Source organism: Serinus canaria, chromosome 19 (assembly GCF_022539315.1).
Source record: "Serinus canaria isolate serCan28SL12 chromosome 19, serCan2020, whole genome shotgun sequence".
Taxonomy (NCBI): Eukaryota; Metazoa; Chordata; class Aves; order Passeriformes; family Fringillidae; genus Serinus; species Serinus canaria.
Window position 1 is genome coordinate 10,307,672 of NC_066332.1, and position 15,442 is coordinate 10,323,113.

The 15,442-nt window shown below is 50.6% G+C and overlaps 1 protein-coding gene across 6 annotated transcripts in view; it reads right to left on the bottom strand.

Annotated features, from left to right (window-relative positions):
* LOC103820232 (S-adenosyl-L-methionine-dependent tRNA 4-demethylwyosine synthase TYW1) overlaps positions 1 to 15,442 on the bottom strand; it is a 93,253-nt gene that overhangs the window by 48,743 nt on the left and 29,068 nt on the right. For all 6 annotated transcript variants that reach the window (XR_007779080.1, XM_009094878.4, XM_018919280.3 and 3 more), the window contains 3 exons: positions 13,889 to 13,941; positions 10,804 to 10,922; positions 2,584 to 2,693 (listed from right to left, as the gene is read on the bottom strand). Coding sequence is in view for 5 of the 6 variants with exons in the window: in XM_009094878.4 (XP_009093126.1) it covers positions 2,584 to 2,693; positions 10,804 to 10,922; positions 13,889 to 13,941 (282 nt within the window). In the remaining variant the exon portion in view is untranslated. The remainder of the gene's footprint in view (positions 1 to 2,583; positions 2,694 to 10,803; positions 10,923 to 13,888; positions 13,942 to 15,442) is intronic.

The window sequence follows — 15,442 nt, forward strand, 5'->3', positions numbered from 1 at the left end:
CTAGGCCCTTCCCTGGCACATGCCAGCCCCTTGCTGTCTTTCTTGGAGGTGCCCAGGACTCGGGGTGCCCCAGCAGTGCCAGCACAGGTGGTTCCTGTGCTTTTGCTGGGGTTTTTCTCAAACATCAGTCCCAATAAAGGCCCCTGGTGTCTGTGCAGAGCTGCCGGGCTGGCTGGAGGAGCCAGGCCCGTTCCTCTAGCCCTGGCACTGCACACAGGGACTCTGATCCTGCCAGAGCTTAACCTTTGCCTTCCCCAGCTCGGTTCACTCACTCTGCTCCTCCTCAATTTGGCTCTTACTGCTTCCACCCTAACAACACTTCCCCACACACCCGAGGGAAGAACGATGTAAAATTCACTACATGGAACAGGAGCTCCTGGGCTTCTCTTACCGATTTTTCTTCTCCTTAATAAACCTTTGACTCACAGCAGCTAGGACAGTAATGGTGCCATCTAGCACTAGGAAAATAAACCAGCTTTTCTTTTCCCATTTAACAACATAATTATGGTCCAGAGCTTTTCTGTTTTCTCCTTTCACAGTTCCAGGTCAAGGGTAACTGTACTCAGATGCACAGGCTCATTTCGAGTAATATTTATGAATTTGTTTAACAGAAAATAGGCTCCAAAAAGAGAGAACTGGGATGCCCTGAAAGGCCCCCTGACATTTCAGCAGTATTTCAGATGCTGAAAAGTCTATCCATAATCATTCCCACTCCTCAACCCATTTTAGGAAAACAGCAGGGTCAGGGAATGAGAAGACTGTTCCTCAGTGTAGGGTGATAATGGCTCTTCTCCAGAGGCCTTAAAGCCTCCATGGCTGGAGGGCCCCACCTCTCCAGGCCCCACCCTGGCTGAACAAGCTCATTTTGATGTGTAACTTCACCCTCCCAAACAGAAACCAAGTCTCTTGTCCCTTGTTCTGACAGGGACAACAGACAGGTGGGACTCCAGCATGGACAGATCTGATCCCCTTCAGAACCTCCCAGTGCTCAGAGGCACAGAATAACTGAGGCTGGGAAAACGTCCAGGACAGAGTCCAAACATTCCCCCAGCACTGCCAGGGCCACCACTGACCCATGTCCCCAAGTACCACACCCACAAGAATTTTGAACACTTCCAGGGGCTCCACCACTGCCCTGCAGAGGCTGTGCCAGGACCTGGCCTCCCTTTTCAGTGAAGAAATTTCCCCAAAATCCACCCGGAGCTCCCCTGGCCCAGCCTGAGGCCGTTCCCTCTCCTCCTGTCCCTGTTCCCTGGAGCACAGCCCGGCCCCCCCCCGGCTGTCCCCTCCTGGCAGGAGTTGTGCAGAGCCACAAGGGCCCCCCTGAGCCTCCTTTTCTCCAGGCTGAGCCCCTTCCCAGCTCCCTCAGCTGCTCCTGGGGCTCCAGACCTTTGCATGCATCCATTGGCTCAACCATGGTGTTTCTCCAGGTGCCCCTGGGGTAAAGCCCTGCCCTGAGTGTGCCTCTCACCCCCCTAGATTTCCCTGCAGAGCTGCTGAGGATGTTTCAGTACCACCATCCCCCGCTCCAGGGGATGTTTGACGCAGTGCCAAAGAAACCCCAGGCTCAGGAGTGAGGCTTCATTGACCTGCTGCTCCAAAGCAGCCACATAAGGAGAATGAAGCCCATGGGGCCCTAACCTGAGCTATTTTTCCACCCATTATCCAACCGCAGAGATGGAGGCAGAGCAGCTCTGCTCTGCTGACAGAAGGGCTTTGTGCCTGTCACATCCCAGATCCACTGGAATCTCTTTGAGCACAGCCAACCTAAACAATCAGGTTCCCAAAATGACAGCCAAGACCAGGGCTCATCCTGCACGTTTTATGGCTGTTCCACTCCATTTGTGCAGCTCAAGGCAGCTGGGAGAGCAGAGCCCTGGAGCTGTCCTGCCAAGCTGGCCAGTCCTGCCAGCACACACAGCTGACCTTGGCACAGCAATCAGATCATCAGATTTGGGAAACAAAACCCTCAGCCCTCTCTACAGTTACAGACACAGAATATCAAACTTCCAGGGAATTTCTGTGGGAAGAAAGCTGCAGTGCTTCCCAGAGGTGCTGTGGAACTGCAGCTTCAATCACAACCACAGGTACTGAGTAATTCCTGAAAATCAAAATCCCCTGCTTGCTGCTGTTTCATTATTCATGAGACAAACACAACCCAGGAGTTCCAGGTAACACAAAGCTGTGTGTTAGGGCTGGCAGTGTATTTCCTGTCAGGTAAGAGGCTGATTACTTTTGCTTCCTACCTGCCCTCACTCCTCCAGAGAAGCCAGGATGCCCCATTATCCAGGCTGGCTTTAACCACTGTGGAAGGCTCTGTGCACACCAAGGGAAAGGATTTGACAACTACCACAATGCACCAGAGGCAACTCCACTCTACTCCCTCCAGGCACCAGAACATACCCAGTGGCTGAGCCTCATTTCAGAAGACATTAGTGTGCCACAGCAGCTTCTTGTCCCCCATCCTCTTGACACTCTGAACCCCAGGCCTCCTTCCCAGAGAACAGAACATTCTCACCCTTGTGAAGATGTCACTGCTGGTTATCCTCTAACAGCCCAGGGGTGGGACAGAGGACGAGTTACCTTTGAACTGCCTGATCATGTTCCGGTGCTTCTCAAGGGCCTCCTGCAGGATCTCCTCAGGCTGGTCCATCCTCCAGAGCCACTTGGTGCCCACGGGGTTCGTGTGGTGTCTGAGGGAAGAAGGGACAGTCACCCACTGCCACCTGGAACCCACCTGGGGAACTCACCTGCCACCTGGGGACTTTGGCATCAACAACATTCAAAGCAACAAAAGATGCTCAGCAACTCCTGCTGCTGCCCCAAGCTCTGGATGTCACCCCTGAACACCACTCTTACACCCCTCTCCTTCCAGGCTCCGGTCTCCCAGAGGGAGGAATGGGCCTTGTAGATAATCTTACACTTTATACAGACATTTTGTGTCGCAGTGAGGGAGGCTCAGGTCATCTCAATATGAGAATCAGCAAGCTTTGTTTATTGATTAGAGCATCAGACATTTAAGCACAACACATAATAAACTCATGCATATTCTGTAAGCTAAGCAATCTATTGGTTATTCGTACTTCCTCATTCTTTACAAATTACATCTCTCTTTTCTCATGCTCTGCTCTCGGCTACAGCATCTTTGTTATCATAATACAGCTATACTCAGGGCCACAGCATCTTCACAGGTGTGGGGCCTCAGATTAGCTGGGTCTGGTACTTTTCTACGTCTCAGCTCTCTAGAGCATGTCTACGTGACCTTTGTCATATAACCAGTTCCCAAAAATTTTGAAGCACAGGTGAAAGGTTTCTAAGCCAAAATAATGTCTATAAAAACCTCTATAAAGAAAGAGAAACTGGTTCTGCCTCCTGTTCTGCCCACAGCTGCACCAAGTTCTGGAGAAGGGAGGTCCCAGGCCATTCTTAGTTCCATTTCAAAGGCACCAAGCACCACCACGAGGACAGGATTTGTTTCTACCCCATCTTTGTGCGGTGCTCTGGTAACAGAACAGATGAAGGCAGGCTCCTCCAAACCCTCCCTGAGGAGAGCAGGAAGCCTGCCGTGTACCAGGGATGCATTCCCCGGGGATCTGGGCCATCTCCCAGATTTTAACCCCCCTGACTAAAGCAGATTGCAGGGAAAAAAAACCCAGATCTTCCATCTGAGGAACAGCTGGATCACACTGGAGTGGGAAGCCAACCTTGCCTGGAAAGGATTACTGTCCTCATATTTTGTTTTCTTGGAAAACAGCAAAAGCCAACCCAGGCAATCAACCCAAGCACCTGGAAGACCCATGGAGTTCCTCTTCATTTCTTACTTTATTAGCATGAGAAGCTCATCCAGCCCTTAAATATTAAGGAAGTCAATGAAATTCTGTGTTTTCACTTCCTTGTTCTCTCTCCATCTTTTCCTGCTTCATCCCAAAATATGCTCCAAAAGCCCCCTCAGTTTTTCCCTACCACTACCCCAGGCCAGGCCGGACAGAGCTTGGAGCAGCCTGGGACAGTGGGAGGTGTCTCTGCCATGGCAGGGGTGGCACTGGATGGGCTTTAAGGTTCCTTCCAAACCAAACCAGCTTGAGATTCTGGGACTCCCCAAGTGAGAAACATTTGTAGCTGCACTGTCTGATAGTGCTAAAACACAAAACCAGGCTCAATAAAATCAGTCTTTTGGCCCAAACATTTCTTCATCCACTTCAAGAACAAAGATTCAAACACTGTTCTCAAACTTCCCCACCTCCAGAATCCTTTAAGTCAAAACAGCTTTTTGAATTTTCCCTTTATTTCCCCATTTGGCAACATGGAAAGTTTTCTGAATGTCAGCTGTAAAAGGCATTTATAAAACTCTTCCATGTTTAACAGCAAAACTTGTACCTTGTATATTTAATAGGGCAAGCTGGCAGGAAGTCAATAGGCTCTGGGTGCACCCTGGACAGCTATTAGTGTCCAACAGGCCCTGCATTTTTAACACATCCTAGTTTAATAAACACACCGGGTCAGGTCTACAGAGCTGCTTATTTGGCAAAAAAAGAGGATAAAGCAGTAATGCCTTGGGCTCAGGACATTGTTCCCCAGTCCCAGCACAGACAGAATACCAGAGCCACCTTCCCACTGCCCCCAGGCTCTGTGAGCTCCCACCACCCACCTCCGGCTACACCAGCACTGAGCAGGAATTTGTGTCAGGGATTCCTCCCTTCCTTCCCAAAGTAACACAAGTAAAATGAAATCTCCCGCAAACCTCCACACAGCAGAAAACCTTGATTTCAGCAGAGATTGCTGGTGTGAAACAGGTGTGGTGTGCTCCTTCAGAGACACCTCAGTGCCACAGCCCGACGACTGCAGGGAACACGGTGGGAGCTTCTGCTGGCTGCCTTGGAACCCCCACAGCCACCCAGCCTGCTCCCATCCAGCTTCCCTTCAGTCCCAGCTCACCTCTGATCCACCAGGAGCCTGGGACAGCATTCCCAGTGTCCCCGGCAGGTTCTGGGACCCCTGTGAAGGTGCAGCTTCCCAGGGCTGTGATCTGCCTCCAGAGGCACTTGGGGGCTATTTTAATAAATCAGCTTTTGCTTTATACATTCTGGAAATGGTTATTAAGAGGCTCTGAGGGCAGATGTAGCTCAGGTATAAAATGTCATTTACTGCAGGCATTGACTGAGCCAGGGTGATGCCTGGTGGGGAAGAGGAAGGTGAGGAAGTGCTGGTGGCAGTGACATAAGAGGATAGAGCACACCATTCGCAGCAGAATAAAAAGAAGAAGAGTTCAAGAAGCGGTCTCAGTGAACCCTGAGAGCCAGCAGGGAGATCCCAGAGGAGAAGAGCTTAAGGGAAAAGAACTTCAGGAGAACTGGCAGTTTTGGAAGCCTATTAAGGCAGAAGTGCAAACTGCAGCAATAAAAAGCATAGACAAAACAAAATCAATCTGCTCTTCTGCAGCCTCCTGAACCTCCAGCTGCAAACAAAAGAAGGAGCACAAAAACACAGGGGCATCAGCAGAAAGGGGAAGGCAAAACATCAGCCATGACCAGGAAAGGACACACAACAAAGATCCCAAGGACTTCCCCTGGAATGATGGGAGGAGAAAGGGAGACCACAAAAAAAGCTTGACCAATGCACAAGCCAACCATGTTTAATGTTCCTGTTGTACAAAATGAAACCTGGCTGTTCCTTTTCTTCTGCACGTCCTGAGAGCAACAGAAGGAGCCCAGCCTGGGCTGGGCAGAGACCAAGACTGAGATACAGAATCTGAATTTAATGTTTTCCCTAGGATGGATAAAGTCACCCTGGAGCAGTCTGGATAAATTGGCTGAGAGGACCAGAGGGTGCCAGGGGTGGCTTAGACTGGATATTAAGGGAAATTTCTTCATGGAAAGGGTTGTCACAAGGCAGTGGTGGAGAGGTTTAAAAGCCCCATGGATGTAGCACTTGAGGACAGGGTCTGGTGGCCTTGACAGTGCTGGGGGAACAACTGGACTCAAGGACTGCAGAGGGCTTTTCCAACCAAAAGAATTCTGTGATTCTCTTCCAATTAAAAACTTAAAGATGGAAGATGCCCCATGCTGAAAAGTTCCATCCCAGCTCTGAGATGCTCCCCTTTTAAAGAGCAGGATCTCCTGAAAGGCAGGTGATGCTCAGTGTCCTGTGCTGTGTCCACCCACCCCACCCCATCCCTGAACCCTGCTCAGACCATTCCAAAACTCACCTGGATGGCAAAATATGCAAATTCACTTTCAAAGCCCCCAGTCATTGCCCGTCATGAGTGACTGCTGGACCTGGAACCATTCCCTGCACGGACACCCAAGGCCCAGTGCGGACATTTCACAGCCCATAATCTGTTTATATTCACTACTGAGGCTACAAATTTGGGAGCTGATTGTAACAAGTCTCAGGACCTTTAAGAAGTCCAAGTCCATGAGATGACAGAGTGCTATAAAATGAAAATTAGATTTTAACCCAGACATGAACATTTTCTCCTAAAAAAGCTTCAGATGACAGAGCTGGCAGAGCAGCACATGAAGGCACCAACACATTTTTTACTACTTTTTTACCAGGGGCATGAGCTGGGCACATTGATGTGCTGTCCCTCACCCCATTTATTTGGCCATTTCAGGAGCCCCTGGCAGACAGACAGGCCCAAAACTCAACAAACCAGTGAAGAACCCAATGTGAGGGACAAAACCATAACCAAACTGCAAACCCTGGGAGAAAAGGGCAGCAGCTGGGCAGAACCAGGGACTGGGGGCTGGACATGCACAGAGATTCTCTGAGCTTTTAGGCTCAGCTTCCAGGTGTTCCAAACCTGCAGTGTCCACTCCTTTGATACCAGTACTCCCCATTTCCCTGAGGAATTTACCTCTGAAATCAAGCTAGTTACTGAGGAGAAGCTTTGTTTTCATCTTTTTCAGTTTCTTCTTAATTTTTTTAAAGACCTTAAGTACTTCTCCTATGAGAGATTATTAATATTTAATCTCTGTATTTTGCAGAGCTTACTGTGATGCCTGGCTTTTGGCCATCCACTGATTTAGTGTCTGAACACAACTTCAGTTGCTGTCTAGAAGCATAACCTGAAACCTCCAAGCACAGGTATAAGCATTAAAGTTACAGCAGAAGAAATACGAGCCAATTTCTTCACAGGATATTTCACTCTGTCTGGTTTGCCTCCTCCTCAGTAATAAACCCTATTAATTTAAATCTTATTTAGCTGTCCCATCTCTCCACAATAATTGATTGGGCTTTGGACACTGAGCCAAAAACCCTCATCAAATCAGGTCTGCCTTGTGCCTGTGCTGCAGGGAGGTGTCCCAGAGCTCCAAACCCACACTTGCTCTAATTGATTAAAAGATTTGGTCACTTGTACATTTCCATTTAGGCAATTAAGCTTAAGAAACACAGCCTCAGTGAGAGCAGCTGGGAGCAGGGATGGAGAGGGACAGACTCCCTTGGAGAATGTTGCAGTAATTCAGGTGTGGTGTGTCCCCCTCAGTGCTTTTGATAGAACAGCCTTGGGGAACACCAAACAATCCACCTTGAAGAATCACAGAATGTCCTGAGCTGAAAGGACCACCAGGGATCATCCAGTCCAGCCCCTGGCCCTGCACAGACACCCCAACAATCCCAGCCTGGGCATCCCTGGAGCTCCTGGAGCTCTGGCAGCCTCGGGGCTGTGCCCATTCCCTGGGCAGCCTGGGCAGTGCCCAGCACCCTCTGGGGGAAGAGCCTTCCCTGAAATCCAGGCTGAGCCTGCCCTGGCACAGCTTCCAGTCTGATTTTCCTGTCCCCACAAAAAGCTGCCCCACAACCCTGCATTGCCAGCCTCTCTGAAGGGGACAGGCAGGGGGGCACAAGCCAGTCAGGGGGCCTTGGCAGCTGTGACAGCTCCCAGGGACAAGGGGGACAAGAAGATCATCCAGTGCAGAGTGAAGCCACATCTCTGACAAAATCCCCTCATTTTCTGAGGATGTTTGGATACTGGCTCCACCCATGAGCTCTAGTGGAGGTGTATTGCCCAGAGCAGCTGGAACTGATGCCCTTAAGGCCCCAACCCAAAGCAGTCTGTGATTCCATGAGTACTGGTTTTGGGCCAAAATGTGCCAGTCAGGACCAGCCAGCTCCAGTGATATCCAGCTCCCAGGGAAAGCAGCTGCACTGCAGCATTCTTGCCAAAGAGATGAAGAGAAAATAAACACACTCCTTGGCCTTTCCTTCAGCCATCCGGGGAGAACTCGGTGGTTGTGCAGTTGGAAACACTGGCAGAATCTACAAATGTCAAAATCCTGAAAGAGATCAAGAAGAAAGAATCCCAGCAGCCTTATCTGCAAGGCAGCATGCAGAGCTGCACGAGGAGCCCAGCACAAAACCTGCATGAGAAACATTCTGCCAGAAGCAGATCGAAACTGGGATTTCACATGTCTGCACCAGCACAGATGGCACCTGCTGCTCAGGAGCTGCCTTGTTTACCCTGCCTAGCCACCAGGGCCTGCAGTTCCACCCCAGTGTCATACACTAAACAACCTGCAAGGCATGGGGGATAAAACAGGAAGCACAGATAGGCCTGACGGCAGGGTTTGGGAGCTGGGGTGGCACAGGATCAGCAGGGACTGGGTGTGGCAAGGAGGGAGAGAAGATCCCTCTCACAGCCACATGAAGGCTGCAGCAGCCCAGGCATAGGAGCTGGAAAAGTGAAAAAGAAACCTTCTTTCAGCAGCAGCTCTGGTTTAAGTCAAGCTTAATGTCCTGGCATGAGCCTCAAACTGAACCTTACATCTTCCAACTTAAACCTTTCAGTTTCTATGGGGGGCTGAAGACAGCCAGCTGCATTCCATACGGGAGAGTCCAACACCTGCCACCACCTCACCCAGAGCAGAGAAATAAATGAATCAATGCTGAAACCTCCAAGCTCAGTGCCCTGGGAAGCTGTTTCCTTGCACTTAGCTTGTAGCCAGCAGGAAAATCAGCACTGTAGCACTGGTCGTCATCAGGCTGCTGCTGCCAGATCCCTCTGAAGTGACAGGTGACAGGATGATGAGTTAGAGACAGAGGGAACAGTGCCACTTTCTCTGCATCTCTACACTAATGGACTGATTTATCAATTATTGATAAATCTGTACTATCTCATTTATCAGTTTCTGCACTCTCCAGTTCACACCTGCTGGATTTCCCTGATTCAGCCTATTCCACATCCAGGCTGCTGCCAAAAAATCCTGAATGAGGGCATTTGGAAGAGAAACTGGGAAATGCTCTGTGGAGCAATGCTGGGAACAAAGCCCTCCATCCTGTTTGCTGTTTAGGATGTACCTTGTATGTGGGGATAGAGGGACAAGCACAGGCAGGGCAGTGTCTCGCCCAGCAGAGTCCCCCTGTAGGACTCCATGCACACCATGTGGAAAACAGACACAAGCAGAAGGTTTTCCTTCCCAGGCACTGCCCTGCTCTGAAGCAAAGCAGAAGCTGCACATCAAAGGTGCCATTTGCTGCCTCCTCCCCAACCAGGAAAGCCCAGGCTAAGGAAAGCCCATCCAGAGCACCCAGAAACCCTTTGGAACAGACTCCCAAATGCAAACTGCACAGGATGCCCAGTGTCCAGTGCTCACACTTAACATGGGAGACAGCCTTCAAGCTGTCCCCAAGTCCTTCAAATGCCCCCATGAAATATCTGAATTATTAAAACCTGAGGACTATGAAAGACAGAAAGGGGCACTCAGAAGAATTTGGCTGGGTTTGCATGGAAATATTATCACAGAATCCCAGAATGGTTTGGGTGGGAAGGGACCTTCAGGCCCATGTCATTCCACCCTGTGCCATGGCAGGGACACCTTCCACTGGCTCAGGCTGCTCAGGGAATACTCACTGGGATGCTGGGGATGGAATGGGTGTTATTGGCAGTCCCAGAGGAAGTACAGTTCCCATGGGATGATTTAGCAGGGTGGAAAACAAAAGAGCTCAAAGCACAACCTCGCTGTCCTCCCACTCCAGGCGCTCTCACGTCACTGCTGGCATTTCTGCTGAACCTCAGCTTCTCTTCCCAATCCCACCCTGCACTCCCCCAGCCTGGCACACACCTCTCTTGGAAGCCCAGAGAGGAGAGAGTGAGTAGTGCTTGAGAAGCTCAAATCCAGCACAGCTCCTTTCCTTCAGGAATTCACCACAAAGTGAGTTCTCTGAGGAAAAGGGAGACTTTCCTGACCAATGGGAAGTCATTGAGTTGAAGACAGGTTGTCCTGCCTGGAGAAAAGAAGGCTCAGGAGGGACCTTCTCAGGGCTCTGCACAACTCCCTGACAGGAGGGACAGGAGGAGAGAGAACAGCCTCAGGTTGGGCCAGGGAGGCTCAGGGTGGACATCAGGAGGAATTTCCCCATGGAAAGGGTGCTCAGGCACTGGCAGGGGCTGCCCAGGGAGGTTTGGAGTGCCCATCCCTGGAAGTGCCCAAGGAAGGCCTGCACATGGCACTCTGAGCTCTGGGCTGGGGACAAGGTGGGGATCAGGCACAGCTTGGACTGGGTGATCCTGGATGGCTCTTCCTACCCCAGTGTTTCTGGGATTTATCAGCTGCTTTTTTAGGAAGGCAACAGTAACTGAATGATCACTTTTCACTTGTTTAGAGCAATGAAATTGGTGGGGGTGAAGGTACTTCAAATATGGAAAATGGCCCAACTTCCAAAGACACTGCCATTGCTCAGCACCTCGGGGGGGGGGGGGGGGGGGGGGGGGTCACACAGCACACCCAGCCCACACCCCACCAGAGCACAGCTGGCTGTGTCCCACAGAGCCCCCACCCTGGCCAGAACCCAGGGGTGCCTTACCTCCAGCAGAAGACACACTTGTTGGCACAGGCCAGGCTGGGGGTGGCCTCCATGCAGCGGTGGCTCTCGATGCCATAGAAGGTGTGCTTGTAGCAGCCCCCACGGCCCCGCAGCATGGACTGAGGCAGGGAAACACACAGGGAGTGTTACAAACCCAGAGCGGGCCAAACTGGGGGCACACATCCACCCCCCCACACACATAAACACACACCAGGAAAGTGAAAATTCCCCACCGGGAGCCAAACTGAGGGCAGCCATAGATCTGCTCCCTTTCAGCCACATGTGACTTGAGTTCCAAGTCCAGCAATGCCCTGAGCAGGGCTGAGGGACACCAGTGCCACCTGCCCCAAGAAATTCCCAGCTCCCTAAAAAATGTGACTCTACATGCACCCTTGCAGCCAGACTGCATTTAGGAGGTCGAATTCATCCCTGTATTAGAGGAGAGAAAGAACTTTAAGCTCCTCAGTCCCTTCTCTGGCAGATCCCAGCACAACAATGTGCTCTCCTGCAGCTTTCAGCCTCAGCCCATGAAGAGCAGGTGAAGCCTCTTGAGCTGCAGAAAGTGCTCCTGGAAAAGCTCACTCAGGAGCAACAAGGATCCATTTCAAGGCTGTCCTACTGAACACTCCATTCTTTTCATTTATCTGGCAGAGTATTTCTTGCAGCACTAAATTAAATAAATGCCCTGACCTTATAAGCCCTCATTCACAGCCAGCAATGCCTCCAGCAGGATGCTGCACTTCCCTTCCCAGCACAGCCACAGCAGCTTTCCCAACAGGATTCAACTCCTATTTATCATGCAGGCTGCTTGAAGAAAAGGCTGTCTTTCATTAGCTCAGTTAAATAATAATAAATGAGAAAGAAACTTTACTCCTCTCAAGAAAATCTGAAATGTAACACAGCAGCTTTCAATCTGCCTTCGTCTTCCTGGAGAATCCTGGTGACCCAACAGAAAGGAGCAGCAGGGAAAAATCTACAGCTAATCCCTAACTGGCTGTACAGGTGGAAGATTAAATGACATGGAAAATGCTGTTGATTCTACCCATTCTTCAAATGAGAGAGGCTTCAGAAGATTCACAATTCAGGAGAGCAAGTTATATTTGGCTTCTCCTAAGGCAAACAGACTCTTCCTAAAACACACAGGGTTTCTGTTTATTCTGGAATTTGACAGAAACCAAACTTTTCCATCTGAGATACCTCTATGAAACTCCACTTAATTCTGATCCTGCCAGCTCTGCTCCTGCTTTCCTCTGATACAAATCCCACAAAGGCTCCTGAAGGCCCTCACACACTGGTGTGAACTTGAGGCAAAGCCACTGCCTGGAACCAATCTCAGCACAATGTATTAGAAGACTTTACATTCAATTCCTGCTTAAGCTAAAAATAGTGTGGGCCCATCTAAGCACACAGAGCTGCTATTTATTTTGTGAAATGGCTTTACAGTGCTGCATTAAAGTCTGGGTCTTTCATAAAAATAGCTTCTCTGGCCTTCTCAGTCACAACATGGAAGTTATTCTTTAAACTTTTCGTGATCATGTCCGCCACTAAGAATGACAGAAGAGGGAAATGGGTGTAAGAGTGAGCACCAGAGCAGCAGTGGGATCAGTGCATCCCACACACTTCTGACAGCCCAGGGTGGGCCCTCTATGCTGCTCAGGAGAACAAGGCTCTTGATGAAACAGTTCATTGACACCAGGCACTGCAATGAAAACTCTGCAGCCACTCTGGGATGGAATCCTAAGGGCTCTTTCAAAAATTAACAAAGTTAATCATGCAGCAAAGAAGAGCTCAGACAGCCAGGACTGATCACTGCCCCAGCACAGGAATTACAGATGTGCTGGCATCTTATCGAGGTGCTGATTCCAGAGGTTCCCATTCAGGGATGCTCAAGGGTGCAGGATGTTGCAACATGGTGGGTGAAAGGTCTGGAGCCCCAGGAGGGGCTAAGGGAGCTGGGAAGGGGCTCAGCCTGGAGCAAAGGAGGCTCAGGGGGGCCCTTGTGGCTCTGCACAACTCCTGCCAGGAGAGGACAGCCAGGGGGGTTGGGCTGTGCTCCAGGGAACAGGGACAGGAGGAGAGGGAACGGCCTCAGGCTGGCCCAGGGGAGGGGCAGGGGGGATTTAGGGGAAATTTCTTCCTGAATTTGTTGTCCAGCCCTGACACAGCTGCCCAGGGCAGTGGTGCAGTCCCCATCCCTGGAGGAGTTTAACAGCCCTGTGCGTGTGGCACTTGGGGACATGGGGCAGTGGTGGCCTTGGCAGTGGTGGGGGAATGGTTGGACTCGATGATCTCAGAGGGCTTTTCCATCCTTAACGATTCTCTGATCAACACTGCTCCCCAAATATACAACACTAGAGACTTGTGAGCTCCAGAGGGACCTGCCAAGGACACCAGAAACCACACTCACCCTGAAGGCCCTGCAGTTTATTCTCCAGGGCTCTGCTGGGAATGTTTTTAAGTCTGGAAACTGCTTGAAAAGCTACTGAGTTCCAGCTCCTCCAGGAGCCAAGTACAGGGCTGGGAGGAGGCTGTGTCACACAGGTACACTCATACCCACGGGTGTTGTACACAGCCACATCCACACACATCCCACAGAGCAGGGAAATCAATAGCAACAGTGAAATCATTAACACCTCCCCATGGAAATCTGATCTGATAAATGCTGAGAGCCAGGGGAGCCCTGGCTGTCAAAACCCAGCCCCAGTCCAGGGGGTTCAAACAGCCTCATGTGCCTGCTCAGGTGTGCAGGGGCTATGCTATCCCTGTTCCACAGCCTCACCAGGAATACAACCTTCCCACTCTTCCCTCATGTGGATTTCAGGGGCAGAAGATGTTTTAGCAAACAGCAGAACAACAGGAAAAACCAGTAAAGGATGTTCCCAGCTCTGTGCCACAACTCTATTCTCATTCTTTGCAGAGGAATTTTAATAGCTGGAAATGCAAGGTTATAGTTTGAAAGGTGGAATTTGGGTTTGTGCAAATAATAGGACATTTTAAAATGTCATTTCATCAGGAAATTGGAATACCTGAGCAAGTCTCTAGCTTTGTTTTTATTTATGAAATGAGAAAAGGAAACAAAACATACCTTTGTCCATCGGCAGAGCTTCACCCCAGAGTGGCTCCCAATGAGTTTATAACCTGAAAACAAAGCACAAATCATCAAACAATTGAGTTTAGCCTACAAGAATTGACACACAAAACATACCAAGTGGTACCCAGAGTGATTGACACTGTGGACTCAATGCTGCTCTTCTCCAGTGGCCCCAAGGTGACACCACCAGCAATGGCAGTGCCACCCCAGGGACCTCAGCCAACTGGAAATGGTTTCTTTTAGTGGGACATGGATTGACATTGCTGAGGCTGGTTTGCATCAGGGTGCCCAGGGGACTCCTGCATGGACAGGATGGCAGAGCCTGGCTAACCAGAGACAGCTCACAGACCCAAGGAGCAGGACAGAGAACCAGGAGCATCTCCCTGGCCCCAGGCCATGACCCCAGAATAGCCCCCTACCCAGCATCCAGGATCCCTGTCCCAGCCTGCAGGACAGGAGCTGATTCCCAGTGCAGCTGGGAGGGCACAGGAGGAGAACACAAGCAGAGCTCAGCCTGAACCCATCGGAGCCTTCGCAGCTCCACAGAGAGGGAGCTGCTCCTCCACACCCAAAGGAAAGCTGAGCTCAGATCAGCTCCTCAGTCCCCAGCCAAGATCAACACAATTCTACTCCAATGGGTCCAGGAGGATTAATTGCACAGCGTTCGTTAAGCACTAAGTGCTATTATTAACCAAACTGCTTGAGTGGGGTTATATTCCTCTTTTAGAAAAGTGCTTAGAGGCCAATATGTCTGAAGGATTGAAAGTCCCTTCAAAATCAGCACAAAAATAAGAGGGATTTGAGACACCTCGTTTTGTCCCTCACAGTAGCATTCACCTGTCACTGGCCCGGCTGTCCCCAAACTCAGAACCTCCCAGCTGCCCTTATTAACACTTTCAAGGCAAGGAAAAATATCACGTTTTAGCTATCAAGTCTTCTTCCTGCCAACCAGCACAACCTTAACAGGGACAAAGCCTTCAGCTCAGCAAACTGGCCTTCAGCTCCTCCACAGCAGCAGCACGAGTGCCCTGCCCTGCTCATCTGTCCCTGAGCTTCTCTGGCACAGCAAGGTCCCAAAGCAAGGTGAGAGCAACTGCATCCCAAAGTCCCTAACACCTGCAAGGACACAGAGCCAGCCAGGAACGGCAGGAGCAGCAGATGCCACACCAGCTGCAGCAGGCAGAAATTAAACTGTGTGCACACAGACAGGACTTACAGGGAACAAAACAATATTCTGCTCCTGCCACTCAAACCCAGTAGGGACCTGCCCAGGCTCCTCTGCCCACTCCACCTGGTGGTGTTTGATCCATCTCCTCACACTGGAATATACAGGCAGAGTGACCTCTGCTGCAAGAAGGCTGGAGAGGGACTGGGGACAAGGGATGGAGAGACAGGACACAAGGAATGGCTTCCCACTGCTAGAGGGCAGGGATGGATGGGATATTGGGCAGGCATTGTTCCCTGTGAGGGTGGGCAGACCCTGGCACAGGGTGCCCAGAGCAGCTGTGGCTGCCCCTGGATCTCTGGACAGGGCTTGGAGCAACCTGG